The following is a 27,354-nucleotide window of genomic DNA, read 5'->3' as shown; positions in this document are numbered from 1 at the left end:
CATTGAGTTATACCTTCATATATCCTATGTTTTCAAATGCTTAATCAATTTTGATCACAAATTTTTGGTTTTTCTGGTGGTGAGCAACAATAAGTGATCGGTAGTTGCAATTCAGGCGTGTTCTAGATGCCGAATAAAAACCAAAACCAGTTTTAGGGAACAAGATCCAGAACCACATCTATATTCAGATCAATGTACAAATCCAAAACCTGATCCTGAACCAAAACCGTAACCAGAACAAGATACAGATAGAAAACCAGTCCCAGAACCAAACTGAGAACCTGACCCAAAGCCAGAAAGTGCATATAGAGAACCAGAACCAAACTGAGAACCTGACCCAAAGCCAGAAGGTGCATATAGAGAACCTGACCCAAAGCCAGTAGGTTCATATAGAGAACCAGAACCAAATCGAGAACCTGACCCAAAGCCAGTAGGTTCATATAGAGAACCAGAACCAAATCGAGAACCTGACCCAAAGCCAGTAGGTTCATGTAGAGAACCAGAACCAAATCGAGAACCTGACCCAAAGCCAGTAGGTTCATGTAGAGAACCAGAACCAAATCGAGAACCTTACCCAAAGCCAGTAGATGCATATAGAGAACCAGAACCAAATCGAGAACCTGACCCAAAGCCAGTAGGTGCATATAGAGAACCAGAACCAAATCGAGAACCTGACCCAAAGCCAGTAGGTGCATATAGAGAACCAGAACCAAATCGAGAACCTGACCCAAAGCCAGAAGGTGCATATAGAGAACCAGAACCAAATCGAGAACCTGACCCAAAGCCAGAAGGTGCATATAGAGAACCAGAACCAAATCGAGAACCTGACCCAAAGCCAGAAGGTGCATATAGAGAACCAGAACCAAATCGAGAACCTGACCCAAAGCCAGTAGGTTCATATAGAGAACCAGAACCAAACTGAGAACCTGACCCAAAGCCAGAAAGTGCATATAGAGAACCAGAACCAAATTGAGAACCTGACCCAAAGCCAGTAGGTTCATATAGAGAACCAGAACCAAATCGAGAACCTGACCCAAAGCCAGCAGGTTCATGTAGAGAACCAGAACCAAATCGAGAACCTGACCCAAAGCCAGTAGATGCATATAGAGAACCAGAACCAAATCGAGAACCTGACCCAAAGCCAGAAGGTGCATATAGAGAACCAGAACCAAATCGAGAACCTGACCCAAAGCCAGTAGATGCATATAGAGAACCAGAACCAAATCGAGAACCTGACCCAAAGCCAGAAGGTGCATATAGAGAACCAGAACCAAATCGAGAACCAAATCAGATGCTGAACCAAATCCAGATACAATGTCATATCCAGAGACAAATCCAAAATCCAAGCCAGAGATGTAATTAGCAGCAGCTATTGCTTCAGCGATGTTCGGTTTCCTGTCATCTAAATCAGAGAAACCTGCAAGTGGGGCTTCCACAAATTCAGGTGGTAAGAATACTTAAAACTTTTAACATGTACAGCGTATACCTTTAAATTACATTCCCATAAAACTATTACAACAAAGTAATTTCAATTAATACATGTTCATTGTAGTTGAAAAGATTAGATGTTATGAAATGGTCTTCAGAAGATGACCAAAAGACCCAAATTGTGATGTCATACACATATTTTATACACAGTTAAAGTTTGTTTTGTTTAATGACACCATCAGAGCACATTGATTTATTAATCATCGGCTACTGGATGTCAAACATATTGTAATTCTGATATATAGTCTTAGCAAACCTGCTACATTTTTCAGTTAGTAGCAAGAGATCCCACAGACAGGAGAGCACATAGCACGACCTTTGATATACCAGTTGTGGTGCACTGGCTGGGATGAGAAATAGCCCAATGGACCCACTGACAGGGATCGATCCCAGACCAACTGCACATCAAGACCCTACAATAAAATAATTTCAGTTACTGGTTGAAAAGATCAGATTTTATTGAATAATCTGCAGAAGACCAACATGTATGCAGGCAATATGTGTGATCAGTGTTTTTGCCAGAAAGACATTTTTGGGTATGGCGCTATGGAAATTAATGCAACTAGAGTCATCAAGGGATAGGGGGGTCTTCCCCAGAAGGAAAATGGATTAAGTTTAGGGTTAGGGTTAAGAAAATCGTACAATAATCATAACTAATTAATTTTGTCAAAAGGTTAACTTTTTTTAAAATCTGCAAAAAACATTGGGTATGGCACCATACCCATTTTACCCTCTGGCAGAAACCCTGGTTATGTTTCATGCTTTGCACACAGTACAGCCTACCAATAATGATTAGCTGAGAGTGTTCAGACAGAGAATATGGGTGTAAATAACTCACCTAGGAGAGGAGGAAAACCACAACCGATTCACCAATATGACGATGTGTATATATTTTTAAAAACTTTTTATTTTTAACCAAAGGCTTCTTTGGGAAACCACTGTTTATGTCCATTGGCAGTATATAACAATTTTGATATTTTCACTAAGATCACCTTAAGTGCATAGTTACCTAATGTACTTAAGATGATCTTAGCGCTAAGATCGCTTCGTGGAACGGGGCCCAGAATGATAAATGGTTAATCCATTCTTAGATATTTGAAAAAATTTCATTTTTTTATTTTTATTGTTTCTTTAAAATCACCAGAAAACTCGAACATCCCAGCAAGAACGGATGAAGACCTGAAAGCAGCTCAGGCGCTGGTGAAACGACGCCCCAGTCTGCAGGAGATTTTCGCCACTTTTGACAGCACGGCAATCAAGCTGAGTGGAGTGGGTGATGTACTGGACTCGCAGGTGAACTGGGACGAGGAGCTGGCAAACAGTCTGGAGTTGCCGTATTTCGAGGAATCGGGAGAGAGACCGACGCTGGGAGACTACCTGGCCAGGATCAGCATGCCACAGCTGTTGTACGAGTTGTATGCCAAGCTAATGAAGTCAATGAACATGGAATACTGGACGGAACAGATGCTGAGCGAGCGGTCTGATATGCCACAGACGTCGATTATTTTCCGCATCCGATACCTGCTGGCGAACTATTCGGGTGCCAGCCTCCTGTTCGGGCAACAGCTGACGGCGTCGGGGATATTCAAGTATTACACAAAGGATCTGCAAGCCATGGAGACCGATATTCCCGACATTACAGTGGGTTTAACATACTGTTCATATTAATGGCTGCCCTCATATAGAAAACCTGTAAGGTGTATATGAGTATATACAGTTGAAGGGAGGTTAAAGTAAGAAAATTAAATGTTGAATTTTGTACATCCAGCAATGTATAGCCTATTACTGAATTTATTTATTTATTTATTGTTTTTAAAATTTCCCCCCGAAACATAAGGTCTTATATATATATATATATATGTTTACTGTATACACCATATTTAACTTGATAAAATATACATGTGTGAGAGTTTAAGAGAGACAGAGACTGACTGACATAGAGAGAGAGGAAGAGAGAGACACAAAGAGACACACACACATATACATATACATATACATACATACATACATACATACATACATACATACATACATACATACATATTGTAATGAATTTCACACTCAAGTAGGAAACGAAATCATGCCACTTGAAATTGTACCCGGGTCCAGCTACCCCTTTCAGTTGTAGACTTCAATGTAATTAACATTAAATAGGCGGCCTTGACATACCACGTCTAAATACTAGTATCAGACAGACTACATAACAATAGAACAGATTATATATTTATTCACACTAAATAGGCAGCCTTGACATACCATGTCTAAATACTAGTATCAGACAGACTACATAACAATAGAACAGATTATATATTTATTCAAGGGGGTCAACACAGAAAACCGTCCTCAACATTTCGCAATACGAAGACAGTTGACATTTAAATTTTTATAGTTATTTACAAATAAATCTAAGTCCCCTTTTAATTAACACCTCCCCATCACAACAACGTTCACCAATACTAAATGAGATTGAGATATCCGCTAGCTCTTCTCAAAACACGGAAAAACAACTCCCTATTATAGTCTAACGGCACCCTTTTCGTTAGCTCCGTTTTGCTAATTCGGAAAACGTTTTCTTCAACAAGTCAAACCCCGAATCCTACTTCCTATTATAGTCTAATGGCACCCTTTTTGTTAGCTCCGTTTTGCTAATTCAAAAAGCAGATTCCTTGACACGCTGCCCTAGACGGATAAACTCCCAACCCACTCAAAATGTGCTAGCGTCATCGTTGGGAAAGGAATTTCCTTTAGCCAAATACAACCATTTAATTAATTAATCTCTTCCCCACCCATAATAATATTTAAATATGTTCTAATGATTTGGAAGCAGGCACAAATTCAATCAAAACAACATCCTACAGAACAAAACAAGACTTACTTGTTTGAAACCCAAAAACCAAGTAAAAGATAATGCCTCGGCCATATCTTCACAGACTTTCATAACCCTTAAACCTGATTGGCCAGATAATAACGAAGCCCGTAACCTACCGACAACCCCCGAGTAATTTTCCACCACAATATAAATTAGACTGGTCTCATACCATACTTTATAACATGCACAACGTAACGTTCCTGGCATTCCCTTATTAGTAAGGTTAACATTAGAGATTAATATAATTAATAAGAAGAAGAATAACAGGAAGAACCAAATAAAAATAATAACCAAGGAAATATGAAATGATAGATCGACAGAAAACCAGGAACGCTAAAATATATATATATATATATGAGACAGAGACAGAGAGGCAGAGAAGGAAATGTTTTATTTAACAATTTGTGCACTCAACATTTTATTTATGGCTATAATTATGGCGTTGGACATGTGGTTAAGGACCACACTGATATTGAGAGAAGAAATCCGCTGTCGCCACTTCATACGCTACACTTTTCGATTAGCAGCAAGGGATCTTTTATATGCACCATCCCACAGACAGGATAGCAGATACCATGACCTTTGATATACCAGTCATGGTGCACTAGCTGGAATGAGAAATAGCCCAATGGACTCACCGACGGGGATTGATCCCAAAACGACTGCACATCAAGCGAGCGCTTTAACATTGGGCTACGTCCCGCCACTACATGTATATATAGAGAGACTTGGAGAGAGAAATAGGAGGGAGGGAGGGAGGGGGAGGGGGGAGAGGGAGGGATTAATGGTACATTTGGCTGAGGTGTGATAGGTCAATTAATCACCCTCAGTGGACTTGCTTTTTTCCTATTCCACCCAATGTCTCCAGACTCGTATATATATATATAGTCCATCCCATCCTCCTACACAAAATATTTTTGATAAATAATTTCAGTTTGATTTGACGTAAGAAGAAAAGTAAAAGTGTTTTCGAAATAACAAAAGAAATTACTACATATATACAGGTATTTGTGTGTGCAATTTAGAAAAAAGCTGGCTCAAAAATAAATAACTTGTAGTAAATTCTATAGTGTAAAAAAGAAAAGGCATTCCCTGTGGGACGGGCTATATTTTTAAAAATTATTATTTTGTTTTTGTATTCTTCTGCAGGAGAGCAACAGCATCTTTGAATCTTCTATGGGAGCTATTCACAACTGCTCCATCAACCCAGCCAATCACCAACAGTTTCACAAACTCAGAGTGGTCAACCACATTGTGCCATACCTCAAATGTCACTCAGGAAGTAAGTATAATCACAGAGATGTCAGTGTTAAATGGTAGCTAGTCAAGGGAACATTTTGTTCTTAAAATTTCGATTAGTGACAATTTATGTTTCAGAATCTCAGAAATGTGCAGAGTAAATCATGCTGCAATACTAACCAAATGTTCCGTGGTATTTGGATGTTTGTTTTCCTTCCCAGACATCAAATTTCCAGGATCCAACAGTAAATTATTTTAATTTTTAACAGTAATCACTTTCTGTGCAAAATATAACTGAAGATTGATTTTTTTTTTTTAGAAAAGTTCTTAAAAGTCCCAGACACTAGTTTCAACCCGTGAAAATGGACACTAAGTTTAGTTAATCTATAAACCTGTAACACATTTAGAAAAAGTAACAGGAGAGTGAATCATTGAAAGGGTGAAATGCCCTTAAAAACAGACTAACCGTTACTTCTCAGAGGTACGTGTATTGTTAAGAATATAAAAATTTCATTTCTTGGTATTAAAAACACCAGGATGATACTGTGCTCTAGTGATGTTGTTTATAAAACCCTCTTTAACTTTAATTGTTTCAACTAAAACCACAATTTGTTTCTTATTAACATTTTGTGAACTTCTGTTCTATTTGTAGTTGCCAAATGACATAGTAATTTGTTTAATCTTTTTTAAAACATTTCTTTCCATTTGACAAGAGGTGAAGATGATGGTGCTTCTAACCTTGGTGTTCGTAATCGACGATGAGGAGAACCCTATTTTTCTGGCCAACAAAACGATTTTCCGGTTTCTTGTCCAGTATCTGATCAGCGCCTGGAAGTCTCCCGACCATCAGTATGACGGGTTTTCGGTCGACAACCTCCTGTCGGGTATGCTGGGATTGGCGAAGAACGACGAGAACAAGAGAGAGTTGCTGGCCATTGGCACACTGCACATCCTGAAGGTCATCCTTAAATCGGGGTCAGTGGTGGAAAAACGACCTGCGATTGAGTGCCTTTGGGAACTCTCCTTCAGCAAGGAAAACCGAATCATCATTCTGGTGAGTATCGTGGGTCTTTCAGCTTTTATGTGTTGATGATAATCTGATGTCACCATATAGAACAAGGGGCATGCACCCATTGGGCTATTTCTCGTTCCAGCCAGTGATCCACAACTGGTGTAACAAAGGCTGTGGTAGGTGCTATCCTGTCAGTGGGATAGTGCATATAAAAGATCCCTTGCTGCTAATCGAAAAGAGTAGCCCATGAAGTGGCGACAGCGGGTTTCCTCTCAATATCTGTGTGGTCCTTAACCATATGTCTGACGTCATATAACCCTAAATAAAATGTGTTGAGTGCATCGTTAAATAAAACATTTCCTTTTTCTTCTTCCATATAGAACATTGAGGGGAGTGATTAATTGCTCCCCAAAGTTGGATTATGTGGAGCCGTTTAAGATATACTATATATTGGTACCATATAAATTCAGATGCTAAACAGAGCTAAAAACTACTCTCCTTGAAAGTTTCAGGAGAGCGTGAGTATGCGAGTAGTTGTGGTATGTGCCATCCTGTCTGCTCAGTGTTTCTGCCAGAAAGAAATGTTTGGTTTGGTGCTATGGAATAGAATGCAACCACAATCAACAGGGAGTATGTGGTCCTCCTCTAGAAGGAAAATGGGTTAAGTTTAGGGTCAGGGTTCAGAAAATCATATAGTATTGATAAGATTAATTAATTTTGTCAAAAACTGAATTTAAACAAATAAAATATGCAAAAAAGAAATGGCTATATCACCATACCTGTCTTACCCTCTGGCAGAAACCCTGCTGGTGGATACATAAAAGATCCCTTGCTGCCATTCAAAATGAAGCATAGTTATGTGAGCATCTTCTCCACCTCCAGACCACTGTTTAAGCTCAATGTGCTGAGGTGTAGTCAATCAAACATTCCTTTCTTTTAATGACAGGCAAACCACGAAGTGATGGAGTTACTGATGTCTCTAGGCAGATCGGATAACAAGATGATTGCGAAGGCAGCAAGCAGTGCATACTGGGTGCTACAAGCGGAGGAGCGTGAGAGACAGCTGGGTAAATAGAGGGTTTGTCACGGGTGCATGCTGGGTGCTACAAGCGGAGGAGCGTGAGAGACAGCTGGGTAAATAGAGGGTTTGTCATGGGTGCATGCTGGGTGCTACAAGCGGAGGAGCGTGAGAGACAGCTGGGTAAATAGAGGGTTTGTCACGGGTGCATGCTGGGTGCTACAAGCGGAGGAGCGTGAGAGACAGCTGGGTAAATAGAGGGTTTGTCACGGGTGCATGCTGGGTGCTACAAGCGGAGGAGCGTGAGAGACAGCTGGGTAAATAGAGGGTTTGTCACGGGTGCATGCTGGGTGCTACAAGAGGAGGAGCGTGAGAGACAGCTGGGTAAATAGAGGGTTTGTCACGGGTGCATGCTGGGTGCTACAAGCGGAGGAGCGTGAGAGACAGCTGGGTAAATAGAGGGTTTGTCACGGGTGCATGCTGGGTGCTACAAGCGGAGGAGCGTGAGAGACAGCTGGGTAAATAGAGGGTTTGTCACGGGTGCATGCTGGGTGCTACAAGCGGAGGAGCGTGAGAGACAGCTGGGTAAATAGAGGGTTTGTCACGGGTGCATGCTGGGTGCTACAAGCGGAGGAGCGTGAGAGACAGCTGGGTAAATAGAGGGTTTGTCACGGGTGCATGCTGGGTGCTACAAGCGGAGGAGCGTGAGAGACAGCTGGGTAAATAGAGGGTTTGTCACGGGTGCATGCTGGGTGCTACAAGCGGAGGAGCGTGAGAGACAGCTGGGTAAATAGAGGGTTTGTCACGGGTGCATGCTGGGTGCTACAAGCGGAGGAGCGTGAGAGACAGCTGGGTAAATAGAGGGTTTGTCACGGGTGCATGCTGGGTGCTACAAGCGGAGGAGCGTGAGAGACAGCTGGGTAAATAGAGGGTTTGTCACGGGTGCATGCTGGGTGCTACAAGCGGAGGAGCGTGAGAGACAGCTGGGTAAATAGAGGGTTTGTCACGGGTGCATGCTGGGTGCTACAAGCGGAGGAGCGTGAGAGACAGCTGGGTAAATAGAGGGTTTGTCACGGTGCATACTGGGTGCTACAAGCGGAGGAGCGTGAGAGACAGCTGGGTAAATAGAGGGTTTGTCACGGGTGCATACTGGGTGCTACAAGCGGAGGAGCGTGAGAGACAGCTGGGTAAATAGAGGGTTTGTCACGGGTGCATGCTGGGTGCTACAAGCGGAGGAGCGTGAGAGACAGCTGGGTAAATAGAGGGTTTGTCACGGTGCATGCTGGGTGCTACAAGCGGAGGAGCGTGAGAGACAGCTGGGTAAATAGAGGGTTTGTCACGGTGCATGCTGGATGCTACAAGCGGAGGAGCGTGAGAGACAGCTGGGTAAATAGAGGGTTTGTCACGGTGCATGCTGGGTGCTACAAGCGGAGGAGCGTGAGAGACAGCTGGGTAAATAGAGGGTTTGTCACGGGTGCATGCTGGGTGCTACAAGCGGAGGAGCGTGAGAGACAGCTGGGTAAATAGAGGGTTTGTCACGGGTGCATGCTGGGTGCTACAAGCGGAGGAGCGTGAGAGACAGCTGGGTAAATAGAGGGTTTGTCACGGGTGCATGCTGGGTGCTACAAGCGGAGGAGCGTGAGAGACAGCTGGGTAAATAGAGGGTTTGTCACGGTGCATGCTGGGTGCTACAAGCGGAGGAGCGTGAGAGACAGCTGGGTAAATAGAGGGTTTGTCATGGGTGCATGCTGGGTGCTACAAGCGGAAGAGCATGAGAGACAGCTGGGTAAATAGAGGGTTTGTCATGGGTGCATGCTGGGTGCTACAAGCGGAAGAGCGTGAGAGACAGCTGGGTAAATAGAGGGTTTGTCACGGTGCATGCTGGATGCTACAAGCGGAGGAGCGCGAGAGACAGCTGGGTAAATAGAGGGTTTGTCATGGGTGCATGCTGGGTGCTACAAGCGGAGGAGCGTGAGAGACAGCTGGGTAAATAGAGGGTTTGTCACGGTGCATGCTGGGTGCTACAAGCGGAGGAGCGCGAGAGACAGCTGGGTAAATAGAGGGTTTGTCACGGTGCATGCTGGGTGCTACAAGCGGAGGAGCGCGAGAGACAGCTGGGTAAATAGAGGGTTTGTCATGGGTGCATGCTGGGTGCTACAAGCGGAGGAGCGTGAGAGACAGCTGGGTAAATAGAGGGTTTGTCACGGTGCATGCTGGATGCTACAAGCGGAGGAGCGTGAGAGACAGCTGGGTAAATAGAGGGTTTGTCATGGGTGCATGCTGGGTGCTACAAGCGGAGGAGCGTGAGAGACAGCTGGGTAAATAGAGGGTTTGTCATGGGTGCATGCTGGGTGCTACAAGCGGAGGAGCGTGAGAGACAGCTGGGTAAATAGAGGGTTTGTCACGGGTGCATGCTGGGTGCTACAAGCGGAGGAGCGTGAGAGACAGCTGGGTAAATAGAGGGTTTGTCACGGGTGCATGCTGGGTGCTACAAGCGGAGGAGCGTGAGAGACAGCTGGGTAAATAGAGGGTTTGTCATGGGTGCATGCTGGGTGCTACAAGCGGAGGAGCGTGAGAGACAGCTGGGTAAATAGAGGGTTTGTCACGGTGCATGCTGGATGCTACAAGCGGAGGAGCGTGAGAGACAGCTGGGTAAATAGAGGGTTTGTCATGGGTGCATGCTGGGTGCTACAAGCGGAGGAGCGTGAGAGACAGCTGGGTAAATAGAGGGTTTGTCACGGTGCATGCTGGGTGCTACAAGCGGAGGAGCGTGAGAGACAGCTGGGTAAATAGAGGGTTTGTCACGGTGCATGCTGGGTGCTACAAGCGGAGGAGCGTGAGAGACAGCTGGGTAAATAGAGGGTTTGTCACGGGTGCATGCTGGGTGCTACAAGCGGAGGAGCGTGAGAGACAGCTGGGTAAATAGAGGGTTTGTCACGGGTGCATGCTGGGTGCTACAAGCGGAGGAGCGTGAGAGACAGCTGGGTAAATAGAGGGTTTGTCACGGGTGCATGCTGGGTGCTACAAGCGGAGGAGCGTGAGAGACAGCTGGGTAAATAGAGGGTTTGTCATGGGTGCATGCTGGGTGCTACAAGCGGAGGAGCGTGAGAGACAGCTGGGTAAATAGAGGGTTTGTCATGGGTGCATGCTGGGTGCTACAAGCAGAGGAGCGCGAGAGACAGCTGGGTAAATAGAGGGTTTGTCACGGTGCATGCTGGATGCTACAAGTGGAGGAGCGCGAGAGACAGCTGGGTAAATAGAGGGTTTGTCACGGTGCATGCTGGATGCTACAAGTGGAGGAGCGCGAGAGACAGCTGGGTAAATAGAGGGTTTGTCATGGGTGCATGCTGGGTGCTACAAGCGGAGGAGCGTGAGAGACAGCTGGGTAAATAGAGGGTTTGTCACGGTGCATACTGGGTGCTACAAGCGGAGGAGCGTGAGAGACAGCTGGGTAAATAGAGGGTTTGTCATGGGTGCATGCTGGGTGCTACAAGCGGAGGAGCGTGAGAGACAGCTGGGTAAATAGAGGGTTTGTCACGGGTGCATGCTGGGTGCTACAAGAGGAGGAGCGTGAGAGACAGCTGGGTAAATAGAGGGTTTGTCACGGTGCATGCTGGGTGCTACAAGCGGAGGAGCGTGAGAGACAGCTGGGTAAATAGAGGGTTTGTCACAGGTGCATGCTGGATGCTACAAGCGGAGGAGCGTGAGAGACAGCTGGGTAAATAGAGGGTTTGTCATGGGTGCATGCTGGGTGCTACAAGCGGAGGAGCGTGAGAGACAGCTGGGTAAATAGAGGGTTTGTCACGGTGCATGCTGGGTGCTACAAGCGGAGGAGCGCGAGAGACAGCTGGGTAAATAGAGGGTTTGTCACGGTGCATGCTGGGTGCTACAAGCTACAATAGGAAAAATATTAACTGAATCTTAAGTTACTTAATCAGTATTTGTCGAGGCTCTTCTGATTAACTAGACGAGGTTGATATACATATTAAAACATGAGTAGCAAATTTTGTTTGATCCCATAACAGTTTTAAAATAACGTTGTAAATTGATATTTAATCGACAGTCAAAGCCACCTTCATCGTAATATGATGTCATCACTTTAACTAAATCTTATCAAAACATTATGCCCATGTGTACAGGTCTTGTTGGCTTGTAAAAGACTATATGTCAGAATTACTAAATGTTTGACAGCTAATAGCTAATGATGAATAAATCAATGATGTCGTTAAACAAAATGTTTAGACATCAAAATGTTAATGTGGTTTATGGCATGGCTATTATGGTTAAGTTATAGGATAAATGTGAATATAGACAATGAATTAAATATACTAATCATTTTGGCCATGTATTACTGAGTCAGAATTTATTGTAATCTCGTCTGATAGAATAGCGTGGCAGAGTTGTGGTATAATGCACACTAAAATCCAACTCCTGTTAGAGATACATGTAGTTCAAGGCTAATCAACTAATTGGCTGCTCCACAGTGATGACTTACATGTCATGTCCAAACCATCCATTAATATTAACACTACTGATACCAATATCTAGCAATGGTGCACAAAGTTAACTGTAAATTTTGAAACCAGCATTTTAATTATAATTGCAGCAGAGGAGGGTATCAAACTAGAGAAGAAACCCACAGGTCACATCATGATCAGCTATGCCTGGTCGGATCTAAATAAAGTCATACAGGTAAGCGGGAATCTGTGCCAAAAATGTGTTTGTGTGTACATGTGGTGGGAGTATGTATGGTGTGTGTGTGTCTGTCAGATAGGGGTCAAGGAGGGTGGAATCCTTAATTTGCATACAGTTATCTCTTGATCTCTTAGTTAATTGTCTTTATTTTTCAGTTATCATTTCTTGACAGTATATTTTTGCACATTGTTTTTTTCTCTTATTGTTTTTTTTATTTTTACAGTTTACATTTTCTTATTAGACTTTATTTTTACAGAGTTATCTTATCTTGAATCTCTTTATTATCTTCCCTTGATGGTCTTTATTTTCACACAGTTATCTTCTCTTGATTGTCTTTGTTAGTCCCCTACTGGTCCAACCGGAAAAGACTTATGTTTCAACACCATCCTTCTGCAGCAGTTTTTCAGTTTTCAGACCTTTTTTCCACAATGTTTCAAAATATTCAGCTGAAATTTTTTTTTATATGGTTTTATAATGTAACAGTTACAGATCGAGTTAGGTCTCACTACACAGATCACTTCCGGGTGAGAGTTCATTCATCATGGTCCACTATAGTTCCTAATTGTGACACATGGTATGGTTCACATATTCACTTCTAGGAAATGGTGAAGAATTAAAACAATATGTTAAGCCTTCTGGCTGTATTTTGCCCATGTTATTTTGTAATACTGTGCATCGACCTTTTGGGACATGGGTATATAGCGCAAGTGACAGCCGGAGTGAATCGGTTAATGAACCACCTGTCCGGACCGGTACTACAGCCAGATGCGGTCATATAGCAAAAAACTGAGATGGAAATGTTCTCAATTTTGGAGTGAAAATAAATGCTTATATAATGTATGTTCGCAATGGTGTATGTTGTTTGTGCCAACGAGAACCTGTTCTATGGGCAATCTTCGCTTGAAGTTGGGCAGTTTAACATGGGTTTCAATGGCAGATGACATCTGTGTAGTGAGACCTTAGACTTTAATGGGAATTAATTCAAGGGCCATAACTCTGTCAAATATGACATTTATCTATGTTTGACAGTTATAGTCCTTGTAGTAGGGGATATGTATTTCTTTAGCATTATTCTTTCAGTTGTCTTCTCTTGATTATCTTTATTTTCACAGTTACCTTCTCTGGATGGCCCCCCCATCCCGAGTCAGGCCACCGATCTTATCTGAGGTCGGACTCTGGATGGGCGTGTTCGAAACCCTAGTGGTATATGGGCACGTTATAATAGTTATTTATCTATCACAGTTATCTTCTCTGGATGGTCTTTTATTTTCACAGTTATCTTCTCTTGATGATCACTATTTTCACAGTTACCTTCTCTGGATGGTCTTTTATTTTCACAGTTATCTTCTCTGGATGGTCTTTTATTTTCACAGTTATCTTCTCTTGATGATCTTTATTTTCACATTTATCTTCTCTTGATATGACCTTTATTTTCTTCTCATACTGGTGTTCACAGATCAAGGAACAGCTGTATAAATCAAACTACGACGTGTGGTTGAACATTGACAATGTGCTTGGAACCACCCTGCAGGCCGTAATAGAGGCAATAGACAAATCTTCTGTTTTTCTCATGTGTATGTCAAATAACTACAAGCAGAGTCAGAACTGCAGGACTGGTTTGTATTAGAGTTGTAATGATATTAGTGATTTCTCTAAAAATTTGTCACGGCATGGTAGACCAAACACTTTTGAGGCATTTTCACCATTTTCGGGGCACTTTTATTTCATTAAACATGCACAAAAATTAATTGAAATAAACATTAATGTAATTTATGTGCTTGCTTTAATAAATGGATGGCAAAAGATATAAAAGGCATATTTTATTAATTAATAATATCTTTTTGGGTGTTTTATAAAGGCAATTTTATAATTAATTACTGAAAAAGGCTTGTTTAATCTCAGGGCAGCATGGCGCTGATTAAGGCAAGATGGTGCTAGACTATTGAGGCATGGTGCCGCACCATGCTAAAACATTCTAGGGAAAACACTAGATACAGCTATACGATATCGTATCACAATCAACTCCTGCAATTAAGACAATGTCCAAGGCAAAAACATGCCATGAAAAATAAATTGAATATAGTCCACAGCAAAAAAGTCTTGTGTCACAGAGAATTAAAATCTCCAAGGCATTGTCGATTGCCGTGGTCAGTTGCAGGGGTTGTACAATACAAGGTCAACAATAGGTTTCCCTTTGTCTTGTCCGCCAAGAGTTTGAGTGGATGGGCCTAAGACAGACATGCTTCAACCCTCAGTGGATAAGTAAGCATGTGTCGGTTGGTTGATTGATTGATGGATTGATTGATTGGTGCGTTTTTAAAAAGATAAAAATGCATTTTGTGATATTGAAAAACACAAGGATGACCAGAAACACTTCAGTTGTATTGTAATGGATAATCTAAAGAATAAAATCTTAGTAATATCTGATTTCAGTTATCAAAAACGGCTCCAACAGTGAAAAATATGCCTTAGTGGTTCATGATGAGGGTAGTTATCATCTCACGATGAGGGTACTTATCATATCACGATGAGGGTATCATCGGGTACTTATCTTATCACGATGAGTGTACTTATCGTATCACGATGAGGGTACTTATTCTATCACGGTGAGGGTACTTATTGTATCACGGTCAGGGTACTTATCATATAACGATGAGGGTATCATCGGATACTTATCGTATCATGGTGAGGATACTTATCATATCATGGTGATGGTACTTACCGTATCACGATGAGGATACTTACCGTATCACAGTGAGGATACTTACCATATCACGGTGAGGATACTTATCATATCACGGTAAGGATACTTATCATATCACGGTGAGGATAGTTATCGTATCATGATGAGGATACTTATTATATCATGATGATTATACTTATATCACGGTGAGGATACTTATCGTAACATGATGATGATACTTGTCATATCATGATGATGATACTTGTATCACGGTGAGGATACTTATCATAACAGGATGAGGATACTTATCATATCATGATGATGATACTTGTCATATCACGATGAGAATACTTAACGTAACACGATGAGGATACTTATCGTATCATGATGATGATACTTATCATATCACGGTGAGAATACTTATCATATCACGGTGAGGATACTTATCATATCATGATGATGATACTTGTTATATCACGGTGATAATACTTATCATATCACGGTGAGGATACTTATCATATCATGATGAGGATACTTATCATATCATGATGAGGGTATCATCGGGTACTTATCTTATCACGATGAGGGTATCATCGGGTACTTATATTACGATGAGGGTATCATCGGGTACTTATCTTATCACAATGAGTGTACTTATCGTATCACGGTGAGGATACTTATCGTATCACGGTCAGGGTACTTACCATATCACGATGAGGGTATCATCGGATACTTATCGTATCACGGTGAGGGTACTTGTCGTATCATGGTGAGGATACTTACCGTATCACAGTGAGGATACTTACCTTTCACGGTGAGTATATTTATCATGTCACGGTAAGGATACTTATATCACGGTGAGGATACTTATCGTAACATGATGAGGATACTTATATCATGATGAGGATACTTGTCATATCACGGTGAGGATACTTATCATATCATGATGATACTTATCAAATCACGGTGAGGATAGTTATCGTATCATGATGAGGATACTTATCATATCACGATGATGATACTTATATCATGGTGAGGATACTTATCGTAACATGATGAGGATACTTATATCATGATGATGATACTTGTCATATCACGATGAGGATACTTATCATATCATGATGAGGATACTTATCATATGATGATGATGATACTTGTCATATCACGGTGAGGATACTTATCGTAACATGATGAGGATACTTATTATATCATGATGAGGATACTTTTCATATGATGAGGATACCTGTCATATCACAGTGAGGATACTTATAGTAACATGATGAGGATACTTATCATATTATGATGATGATACTTATATCACGGTGAGGATACTTATCGTAACATGATGAGGATACTTATCATATCATGATGATGATACTTATATCACGGTGAGGATACTTATCGTAACATAATGAGGATACTTATCATATCATGATAATGATACTTGTCATATCACGGTGAGAATACTTATCATAACACGATGAGGATACTTATCATATCATGATGATGATACTTATATCACGGTGAGGATACTTATCGTAACATAATGAGGATACTTATCATATCATGATGATGATACTTATCATATCACGGTGAGAATACTTATCATATCACGGTGATGATACTTATATCATGATGATGATACTTGTTATATCACGATGAGGATACTTATCATATCATTATGATGATACTTATCATATGATGATGATGATACTTGTCATATCACGGTGAGGATACTTATCGTAACATGATGAGGATACTTATCATATCGTGATGAGGATACTTGTCATATCATGATGAGGATACTTGTCATATCACGGTGAGGATACTTATCATATCACGGTGAGGATACTTATCGTATCACGGTGAGAATACTTATCATATCATGACCCACATGTCCAGGCCTCTGAGAATTGAAGGTTTGCCTAACACAAATATGGGTCAAGCAAACAAATTTCAGGTAACCCATTTCATTTTGTGTAACACATTACAAATATATCATTATGTAAACAGTGACAAGAAGTAATAAACAAATAAAATGTAATATTTAGATGAAATGACCGTCAATGTTGATCGGTGTGGTAAGTATAGATTGTACTGTAGAACATGAAGAAGATGAGTGAGAATTATAATTTATTCAACATTATAACAAGTTATGAAAAGTGTAATACTTATTTAGTCTGCACAAAGTGAAACTGATTTAGTTGAGTAAAGGCGAGTGAGAAGATACCTGTTCCCACAAACCAAAACCACACTGAAGTTCCAGTATAGGCCTACTCTACTGCAGGGTGCACATTAAGTCAGTATACTTTCTTTCTACATCCATTGGCACTACAGTACATTGTAGACACCGCATCTTGAAAACTATCATTTTTGTTTTGTTTTGTATCTTTGTTTACAAGACCAAGGGCATATTTGTGAAGGGACCCTGGCCTACAATGACACACAAACTTTCCTTGTGTATGTACTGTACACCGTCAACATATAATTTGCAGCTGTCTACCACTACACCTAGAAGTTTCCAAACTTTTGCTTCTCGAACTATTTCTGTCCATTACTTATTACGTATTAAACATTTTAAATTTGTTACCAGGTACCTTCCCATCTTCAATGACGTAATTAAAATGCTTTACATTCTTCTGTTTCAAAAAAACTATTTCCCGTCACTGATTGCAAATCACTTTTTAATATGTTATTCTTGCATATCTCATGGGTAGACACCATCACGTGATCTAGTAACTCGCGACCTAAATGAATGGTTAACGTCGGACGCATTTATCACGTTGTAGTAATGGGTGAATATTATTGATTGATATACTAATATGAAATTGGTTTAATTAAATAAGTAAGCAAGTTAACCAAAAAAAATGTCGATACAGTATATAAATTCATGCTATTACGTAGACATTGACTATTAAACACTGCTGGAAGCAATTTTTTCTTACTGATCTGAATCTGACACCCCTAACAGCCTTAGCGAATAAATTAGCCTACATGCATGCAGCTCTCAGTCTGTGGACTAATATTTAATGTTGCACCAGTCGGTTTCATTGTAATATGGAATAAAAGCTAATAGATATTTATTAACCTAAAACTGACCAAATAATAGTGTAAAACATTTTTAAGGTTTTTGAGCCGGTAGTGGGAGCATAGTAGGTAGTTATAAGTGCCTCTTAATAGAAGTAACCACTGAACACTCTCCGAAGTGGCCAGACTAAGCCCACAACTAAAGGCTGATGGGGAATGACAGGTGTGTGGCAAAGATAACCACAAGAGACGGGCACCTGTTGTGGTTGGAGATACCAGAACTGGGATGTGGAGGTGGACAGCGAAAGAAGTTGAAAGATAGGAGTGGCCAGATCGGGAAGAAATGAGATGGAATTCAAAGGGGGGCAGTGGGATAAAAAAAAAAAAAATTAATATGAACATTGGAAAATATTTACTTGTCTGACAGATTAGTATCATTCAAATTCTACTTGTCCCCAAGACTTTTACTTGCCTAGGCTGAGTGATGTAATAGATTCTGCCCCTGCAATTTAAATTATTCTCCCGACCTCGGCATTTAAGGAGAGCTATTCCACTTGCTCCCCACTAAGGAGAATAATTTATAGCTCCCCTTAGCATGTAAATTTATATGGCGTCAGTATGATAATATCTTAAATGGCTCCCCATAATCTAAGTTAGGGGAGCAAGTAATCACTCCCCTCAATTTTTTTCATTCCAATCAGGTCTGATTCTTTGATGATTTTCTCCCCACAGAGGCCGAGTATGCCTTCTCAATAAAGAAGGACATTGTTGCCGTGGTGATGGAGCGTGGCTACCATGCGGAGGGCTGGCTGCAGACGATCAAGGGCGACCACCTGTTCTTTGACCTGAGCGGCAAGTACCCATTTGAGACAAAGATGAGGCAGCTGATTCGAGAGCTGGGCGCGCGAGGCAAGATTCGGAAAGAAGTATTCACTTATTTGTTGAACACATAGTGTATTGCACAAACAACAAAAGGATTGGGAACACGTTTGTCAGCTTACTATAAGGCCCTCTCCTGTTTATTTATTCATTTATTGTACTAATTACATTACACCCTTTTTTGTTAGATTGACTGTTCCAAATTGTGCCTAAATTTTCTTCATCAAAAATGCGCACCTTTTTTCCCCTTTGGCTTAAACCCTAATGGACATTCAAAATTCCATAGCACCATACCACCTTCCCCCTGTTACCAACCACGGTCAGACTGCTGGTGCACCTGCCAGTACAGGCGGTCCCTCCTCTTATCTCTCTCTCTCTCCCCCCCCCCCCCCCCCCCCACCATTTCCTGTCCTGGCCGATACTTGTGCCCATTACAGGTGTGCGCTACAACAGCGTGCTCTGAATGTGCACATTAAACAATCCATCCATCCATCCAATTACATTACAACACCAGGGGCAGATTCAGGAAATATTGGGAGAGGGGGGCGCTAAGGTAAAAAGACCAACTCACGAAAAGAGCAACCTAATTTTATTTTTTTTAAAGCCACAAAAAAGAGATACTTGAATATATTTAGGTAATTAGTTAATTTTGCATTTATCACTAGATCCATGTATGAAAGAAAAATGACAAATAAAATAATCGGGCACATTTGTAAGGGATTTTTTTAAGGGGGTGGGGGAGGTTTTAGACTGGCAAGCAAAGTTGATATGGGTGTGGGGGTTGAGTCAAGTCTCTGCACCTTGAATTTACCTATAGTGGGAAGAAAAACAGACCCACACCCAAAAAACAAAAACAAAACAATTTTTAATGTATGAAAAGAGTAAACATTTTAATACCAGTTTCACAGATTGTCTTGCATTATAAATGGCTAACACAAACCATTCTTTACAAACCAGCACACCACGTAGTCCTTTATAGCTATATAATATTATTTTTTAATTATAGTAGGGAACCAGCTTCAAATGACTGTTCAAGATTTTAAAATTACAATGATCCCCTTTTTTATGCCCATCTAAGATGGGGTCGTATTATGGTATGGCATTATCCATTCATGCGTCCGTCCATCTGTTAAATTTTTCTTGTCCGGACCATATCTTGCATACAGATGCATACAGGACCATCAAACCTCACATGTAGGAACAACTTGGGATGGGGTTTGTCGCATACTATTACTAGGTCACTGTGACCTGTTTATCACTGTCTACTGCACATAACAGTAAATCCTTGTCCGGGTGATAGCATTCATACAGGACATCAAACCTCAAATGTACAAACAACTTGGGATGGCGGTTTGTCACGTATTATTACTAGGTCACTGTGACCTACTTTTCACGGTCTACTGCACATAACAGTAAATGCTTGTCTGGACCCTATCTTGCATACAGATGCAAACAGGACCATCACACCTCACATGTAGGAACGACTTGGGATTGTGGTGTGTCACATTCTATTACTAGGTCACTGTGACCTACTTTTCATGGCTACTGCACATAACAGTAAATCCTTGTCTGAACCATATCTTACATACAGATGCATACAGGACCGTCAAACCTCACATGTAGGAACAACTTGGGATGGTGGTTGGTCCAAAACAAACTGTTCATCCATCCCATTGCAAACATTTAACATAATTAATCTTAATCATATCCGTAACATATTCATTAATATAGATATGGTTTTCCATCTAACTCCTGATAGGTGTATCATGTACCTCATCGGTACTCTTGTTTAAGTAATTGGTGATTATGCATTTATCACTTACCATGTAATTAAGCCAAATTATAAATTTAAATTATCAAGGATTTTGTGAATGTGGCAGGAGGTGGTGATATATATATGTGATCAATGGAAAACATTTGTATATTGTTTTTAAATATGAGTGATGAACATTATTGGAATTGAATGCTCCTCCCCCCTCCCCCCCTCCCCCAGTCCCTTGCATATTTGCATGTGTTTGTCATCAGAAAATGACGTCATTATAAAAAACCACTCATGGTTATAAGTTTGTACAGTTTGCAATTATAACACTTGTTTTCACATTTACGTGCAAAGCTATAGGCTTACAATGTTTTGTAAAAATGGTCCCAGTTCACATTTACGTGCAAAGCTATAGGCTTACAATGTTTTGTAAAAATGGTCCCAGTTCACATTTACGTGCAAAGCTATAGGCTTACAGTGTTTTGTAAAAATGGTCCCAGTTCACATTTACGTGCAAAGCTATAGGCTTACAATGTTTTGTAAAAATGGTCCCAGTTCACATTTACGTGCAAAGCTATAGGCTTACAATGTTTTGTAAAAATGGTCCCAGTTCACATTTACGTGCAAAGCTAGGCTTACAATGTTTTGTAAAAATGGTTCGAGTTCACATTTACGTGCAAAGCTAGGGTTACAATGTTTTGTAAAAATGGTCCCAGTTCACATTTACGTGCAAAGCTATAGGCTTACAATGTTTTGTAAAAATGGTCCCAGTTCACATTTACGTGCAAAGCTAGGCTTACAGTGTTTTGTAAAAATGGTTCGAGTTCACATTTACGTGCAAAGCTAGGGTTACAATGTTTTGTAAAAATGGTCCCAGTCACATTTACAAGAAAAGCTAGGTTTACAATGTTTTGTAAAAATGGTCCCAGTTCATTTTCACAATCCCTTTCTTCAGCAGCAGCAGCAGCCAGCTACAACCATGGCAGAAGCCACAGCCACAACCACGGCAGAAGCCACAGCGACAGATACAACCACAGCAGCAGAAGCCTCAACACATGCGAGGTTTCAAAGACCTGTAGCGGATATTGGTGGCCACGCTTCATGTTCCATGTGGTCCAGCAAGGATGTCCTTAACTGGCTGGCCAAAAACAACATGAGAGAGTGAGTACAGCAAACACAACAACAAACACAAACACTCACCACCTTCAGAGACAGAAAAAAGAAATGTTTTATTTAACGACTTGCTCAACACATTTTATTTACAGTTATATGGCGTCGGAGCTTCAGAGACAGGAGGAAGTGATACAATTCTATGCAGCAAGAGACATATACACCTGTATTTTGTATGGAATACCGGCTAATTTCAGTGTCCTATTTGCTTGTTGCTATTTGCTAATTGCTCATTAACTGATTGCCAGTTGCTTGTGACTATTAGCAATGAGAAAATAGGACATTGCAATTAGCATATCTCATCGTTTTGTAAACAGTACTGTTATTTTTCTCCAGCAGGTTAGGAATGCCTGTAATCCTTTTCCATCAAAAGAAAACCAATGAATTGGCATGTAACTATATATACAGTGAAACCCTTGTAAACCAGACACCCATGAGACAAAATGAAAAAGTCCAGTTTTAAGGGATATCCTGTTTAGAAAGGTTATGCTTTACACTGGTATTTAACCAAGGGACTGTGAAAATGCTTGGTGTTCTGAGAATTCCGGTTTACTGAGGGTCCGGTTTTGATGGTTTTCACTGTATATATATATTAAATACAGTAATACTGAAACTAATATAAAACATAGTATTAGGTTATAAACCCTACCAACTCTAGTAAATTAAATAAATTACCATTACCAATAGATTATACAGAATAAACCTTCTTTTTGGAGGAGGATGAAGGTGATGAATGCGAAAAGTGGAAAGCAGTCCATTTTTTAGACAGGTGAAATAGAAATTCTCAGGCTAAAACCATCAAAAGATAATACCATTATCTCATCTGCTGTTTGGCTTGTGATTCTGTTAAATATTAATTCCTAATGTTTAATACTATATCCCAAACACTTCCCTCACCACATGCTGCCTTATTTCCAGCAGGCCATTTTTTTTTCCTAGCAGGTCATTTTTCTTTTGTCCTGCTATTAAACAAAATAATGGCAGGCCATAGTTTACTTCTTAAGGCTTACTTCTCGCTAAGAATTAACAATTAATCTTTGTACCGATATAGCTGAGAGTGTAGCACAGAAATAAAGTTAAATTAAAACAGTAGAGGTTAAAATGCAGGTTATAGTGTTTAATCGTATTCGTCTTGTGATATTTCAGCAACACAGTTCTTCGAAGTCTGACTGGCAAGCAGCTCGCCTTTCTACAGGAACTGTCGACCAGGGTTCGTAATGTTTTTTATTGTTTCTCCAACAGCTAAGTACCCAAATCATTAGTGATGCTCCAGTGATAGACTATAATCGAACATTTATCGGTTTGGTTCGACCGATGAAATGATCAATTAAAACAAATCCATAATTGATTGTTAGAAAATGTTAATTGTAATAGACCTCTTTCACATTCCCATTGCGCATGTGCACAAAGAGTACCGCCCCTTGCCGAATTGGACGGTATCGAGGCTATATACAAATTGGGGGGCATGATCGACAGTTGTCATGAGCGTCGTGACCCCCCTAGCCTACACCTCTGTACATGAACTTTTGTTGCGAAATATACGTTAACAAGTTGCATTAAGTTGTGGTATCATACTATGCTTGTAAAATGGCCTGGTCACAGAGCCACGACAAGAAACCGTTTGTTTTCAGTCGTACCAATGTATTTATAATAAATGATACATGGCATACTTCTCACATCCCACAAACAGAATAGCATACACGACGTCCGGTTTAAAATATGGCTTTTGCCCCCCCTGTGTCCCTCCACTACATATTGTGCTCCTCCCCTCCCCCAACTCATATGGGCCTGATTCTAGTGTTTTATATACCATAGCTCAACTTTCATATGTATCATTTAATTTTATTCCAAAGAAGGAACAAAATTTTAAATAACTTGTTGAAAAGAAATCCCGACAAGAATCCTGAATGTATTTATCTGTATAATGCTTTATAAATATTTAAATTATGTTAAATACAATAAATATCTGCATACATACACGCGCACACATTAATATTATTTCAGCCCATATCAGATATTTATTGCGTACTAAACCGATGGTTTGTCGGGCGTTAAAACAAAATATTTTTTATTTTGTGATAAGCAATAATTCACAAGTGTCTCCAATAAGTCTTGTTGGATGTCGACAGAATGTTTGGGTTCCATACTGATATAATAATTAATCATGGAGATATTCACATTCCTATTGCGTGGCCTCCCATTGTCTATGCCCCCCCAACTTGTCCACAGTTCTATTTTTGCGAGATCTCGCTTGAGTTCACGGTATGCGTCCTCGAGTTTCCCCGCAACGGGCACATGCGCATGTGAAAGAGGTCTATTGCTCCTATATAGTTTATATAATGGAATTGATGTAAATATGTTGTCGGTTGGGGAAAGTGGAGGAGCAATTACAGTTATGTGTACATAAAGAAAAAAGATGTCAAATGTTTATTAAAAATTAAATTATCAATTTGTAGGGTTTATCCCGATGAACATGCCAATAGGTGCATTATGCTTGTAATTGAAATCCATCTTGTGTCTGTATAATTGCACCTTTGAACTTTATATCAGAAGCTATTTTTGAACTCTGTGACTGTGATTTATTAATACATCATTCCTTCATTTGCTGACCCATGCTAATTAGTATTTTAAATTATAATTATATGTTTGTAAATTTAAGTGTTGTTGTTCCTATTTTAACAGGCTCCAGAATTCTATTTTAATTATATTGAGAGGAATTTTGGGCTGAACAGTTTAGAAGAACTGATGAAGTTTTCAAAAGCTGTGGACAATCTATAACAACACAGTTTTTGATAGTCTGCCGGCGGCCTGAAAACAAACCTATGCTGAGTGGTACTTAGATATCTCAAGAAACTTCAAAGAAAAAGCTGTGGACAATCTATAACAACATAGTTTTTGATAGTCTGCTGGCGGCTTGAAAACAAACCTATGCTGAGTTGTACTTAGATATCTCAAGAAACTTCAAAGAAAAAACTGTGCAAGATCATACCAAAAATATTGAATTTGTAAAACATTTACAAAACCGTGCATAACTTAAAGTAGTTTGCATTATGTATATGGTTGAAATAAATATTGACGTAATAATAATAACCTTATTGATATACTTGTAACAAACACACACAGGGCTACATGTAGCTCTGCCACTCGCCAAATTCGCCAATTGCGAATTTTAAAAACAATTGGCGAATTTTATTGTAATCTGGCGAAAAAATTACATGTAATAATTGATATATTGTTAGATAATAACTCAGTTTCTGCTATTTTTGAAGTTATAATTTGGCGAAATTGAATGTTCACCGAGAGCTAGTCCTGAACTCATGCAGCTATAATTACCAAATGTTTGACATTCATCAGCCGATGATTATTAAATCAATGTGCTCTGGTGGTGGTGTTAAACAAAACACGAATTATCATGTGGATCAGTTGTGATCCATTCACCTAAGTGCAGGCACGTGGTTGAGGGATTCTTGACAATAGATATATTATTACTATTTGACCTGTAAAGAGAATCGTTCACAAACTCACTGGATAGTTTCAGAAAGTTACATATATACTTGGTTAATAAATACCCGTTTTGTAGGAAGTCATCTGTTACAAACATTTCACTACAATAATTAAATTTATTCTTATATATATATATAGCATTAAAAAGAAACCTAATACAATAATGTTTTTTTCTCAGCATAAAACAGTCCTCAAGTTTATATATATAGTGTTTTAAAAAATGTACAATGATGATTTGTTTCCTGTTTCATAGCATGAAGCAAGTCTCTCGTCAGTTTAAAATAATAATTAAGACTCCCAAGTGTGTGTCCATGGTGTAGCAGTAGGAGTGCCCATCCCTCCTCCCCCTCACCTCTCCACTATCCATTGACCATCAATGTACCCTGAAAATAATGTATAATATTATAATCAGTTGGGGTTTTTTAAAACTGTTATTAAAAATTACAGTCCCCTATTTATCCAGTAAAATAAATCATGTATGCTTACAGAAGGATCATCATCGATCACTCAATTGTTTCATTGTGCACTTCATTATTAGTTCCCGGCCTACCAGTCCAACCAGAGGGAACTATAGGTTTTGTCTCTGTTCTTCTGTCTGTCTTTCTGTCTATCTGTCCTTCCATCTGTCTGTCCCACATATAATTTTCTGGACCTTTTTTTAACAATGCGTTGAAGATGCGGAGCTGAAATTTTGTATGTACCTTTATTGTGTACTGTTACAAATCAAATTTGACTTTTATGGTAATTGTTTTTCCATTTTTCACAGTTATGTTCCTTGATCTTAGGAGATAAGAAAATGTGCTGGGCCTGGTAGTGTACATGAATTGATTTAGCAGTACTCAGAATGCTTGTTAAACCTTTATAAATGTATCTGTATGACGACAAATTGTCAGCGGTCTCTTGGATAAACAGTGGTAGCTTAAACTAAGTTTGATGTTGCATTTTGTCATTTGCAAAGGGTCAAGTCTACAAATGGTGTATCTTGCAGAAGATTATTAATGACTATAATATCTGCCATGTTTTATAAACATTTGTACCAAGTGCAAAAGTGTGATCATATTTATCTTATAAAGCAATAATGATGTAGATCAAGTGTTTAATGGATTTGATCAAATTCCATTTCATGTTTGTTTGTGACTTCGGTAATAAATACTAGTAATTTGATCATTTGGTAGGTGAAACATTTTCCACCTCGGTGCAAATCTTGTTCAGTTTTGTTTTACTATGTTATGTGTTATTGTAATATAGACAACATATCATGTTAGATGTATCTATATGTTTACCTAAGGTGCAATATGTTAATATTTTATACTAGTATGTTTGATGTCATTTGATCATGCCAGTGTCTAATTCTGTTATTAAGAAATAAATATACATACAACACTTGAAGTATGTTTACCTAAGGTGCAATATGTTAATATATTTTAATATGTTTGATGTCATTTGATCATGCCAATGTCTAATTCTGTGATCAAGAAATAAATATGTATACAATATATATATATATATAATCGTATACATACAACACTTGAAGTATCTTTGTTTTATTTCATGTAGATTCTACATCTTGATCAAAGTAACGATGCCACTAGAGCACATTGATTTTTTATCTTATTATCGGCTATTGGACATCAAGCATATGGTCATTCTGACACAGTTTTTTTAGAGGAAACCCGCTGTCGCCACATAGGCTACTCTTACGATAGGCAGCAAGGGATCTTTTATTTGCACTTCCCACAGGCAGGATGGCACAAACCATGGCGTTTGTTGAACCAGTTATGGATCACTGGTCGGTGCAAGTGGTTTACACCTACTCATTTAGCCTTGCGGAGCACTCACTCAGGGTTTGGAGTCTGTATCTGGATTATAAATCCCATGCCTCAACTGGGATCCGAACCCAGTACTTACCAGCCTGTAGACTGATGGCCTAACACATCTTGACCATGTCAGCTGCACAAATACATGTATATATTACAACTCGTATAAATGGATTCCCCTTCCAGATCACCCC

General features: G+C 39.9%; 2 protein-coding genes across 3 annotated transcripts; one reads left to right on the top strand and one right to left on the bottom strand.

Moving 5' to 3' along the window:
- Window positions 1-139: 139 nt before the first annotated feature.
- On the bottom strand, window positions 140-1,338 carry LOC121383817. The gene is made up of 2 exons (XM_041513918.1): window positions 1,284-1,338; window positions 140-1,181 (listed from the first exon to the last, which is right to left on the bottom strand). Exon 2 carries the CDS (start codon window positions 1,152-1,154, stop codon window positions 153-155), a length of 1,002 nt encoding a protein of 333 aa, XP_041369852.1. The 5' UTR covers window positions 1,155-1,181; window positions 1,284-1,338; the 3' UTR covers window positions 140-152.
- LOC121383801 lies at window positions 1,243-26,873 on the top strand. 2 transcript variants are annotated; one of them, XM_041513909.1, is made up of 11 exons: window positions 1,243-1,447; window positions 2,633-3,129; window positions 5,507-5,639; window positions 6,310-6,650; window positions 7,555-7,675; window positions 12,233-12,318; window positions 13,778-13,937; window positions 18,764-18,957; window positions 21,628-21,830; window positions 22,986-23,049; window positions 24,522-26,873. In XM_041513909.1, exons 1-11 carry the CDS (start codon window positions 1,384-1,386, stop codon window positions 24,615-24,617), a joined length of 1,959 nt encoding a protein of 652 aa, XP_041369843.1. In that variant the 5' UTR covers window positions 1,243-1,383; the 3' UTR covers window positions 24,618-26,873. The 2 variants fall into 2 exon arrangements, with proteins under 2 accessions (XP_041369843.1, XP_041369836.1); XM_041513902.1 differs by having other exon boundaries at window positions 21,625-21,830.
- Window positions 26,874-27,354: the final 481 nt, after the last annotated feature.

The sequence above is a fragment of the Gigantopelta aegis genome, chromosome 2, assembly GCF_016097555.1.
Source record: "Gigantopelta aegis isolate Gae_Host chromosome 2, Gae_host_genome, whole genome shotgun sequence".
Classification (NCBI taxonomy): Eukaryota; Metazoa; Mollusca; class Gastropoda; order Neomphalida; family Peltospiridae; genus Gigantopelta; species Gigantopelta aegis.
This window is presented reverse-complemented; position numbering and strand designations above follow the sequence as displayed.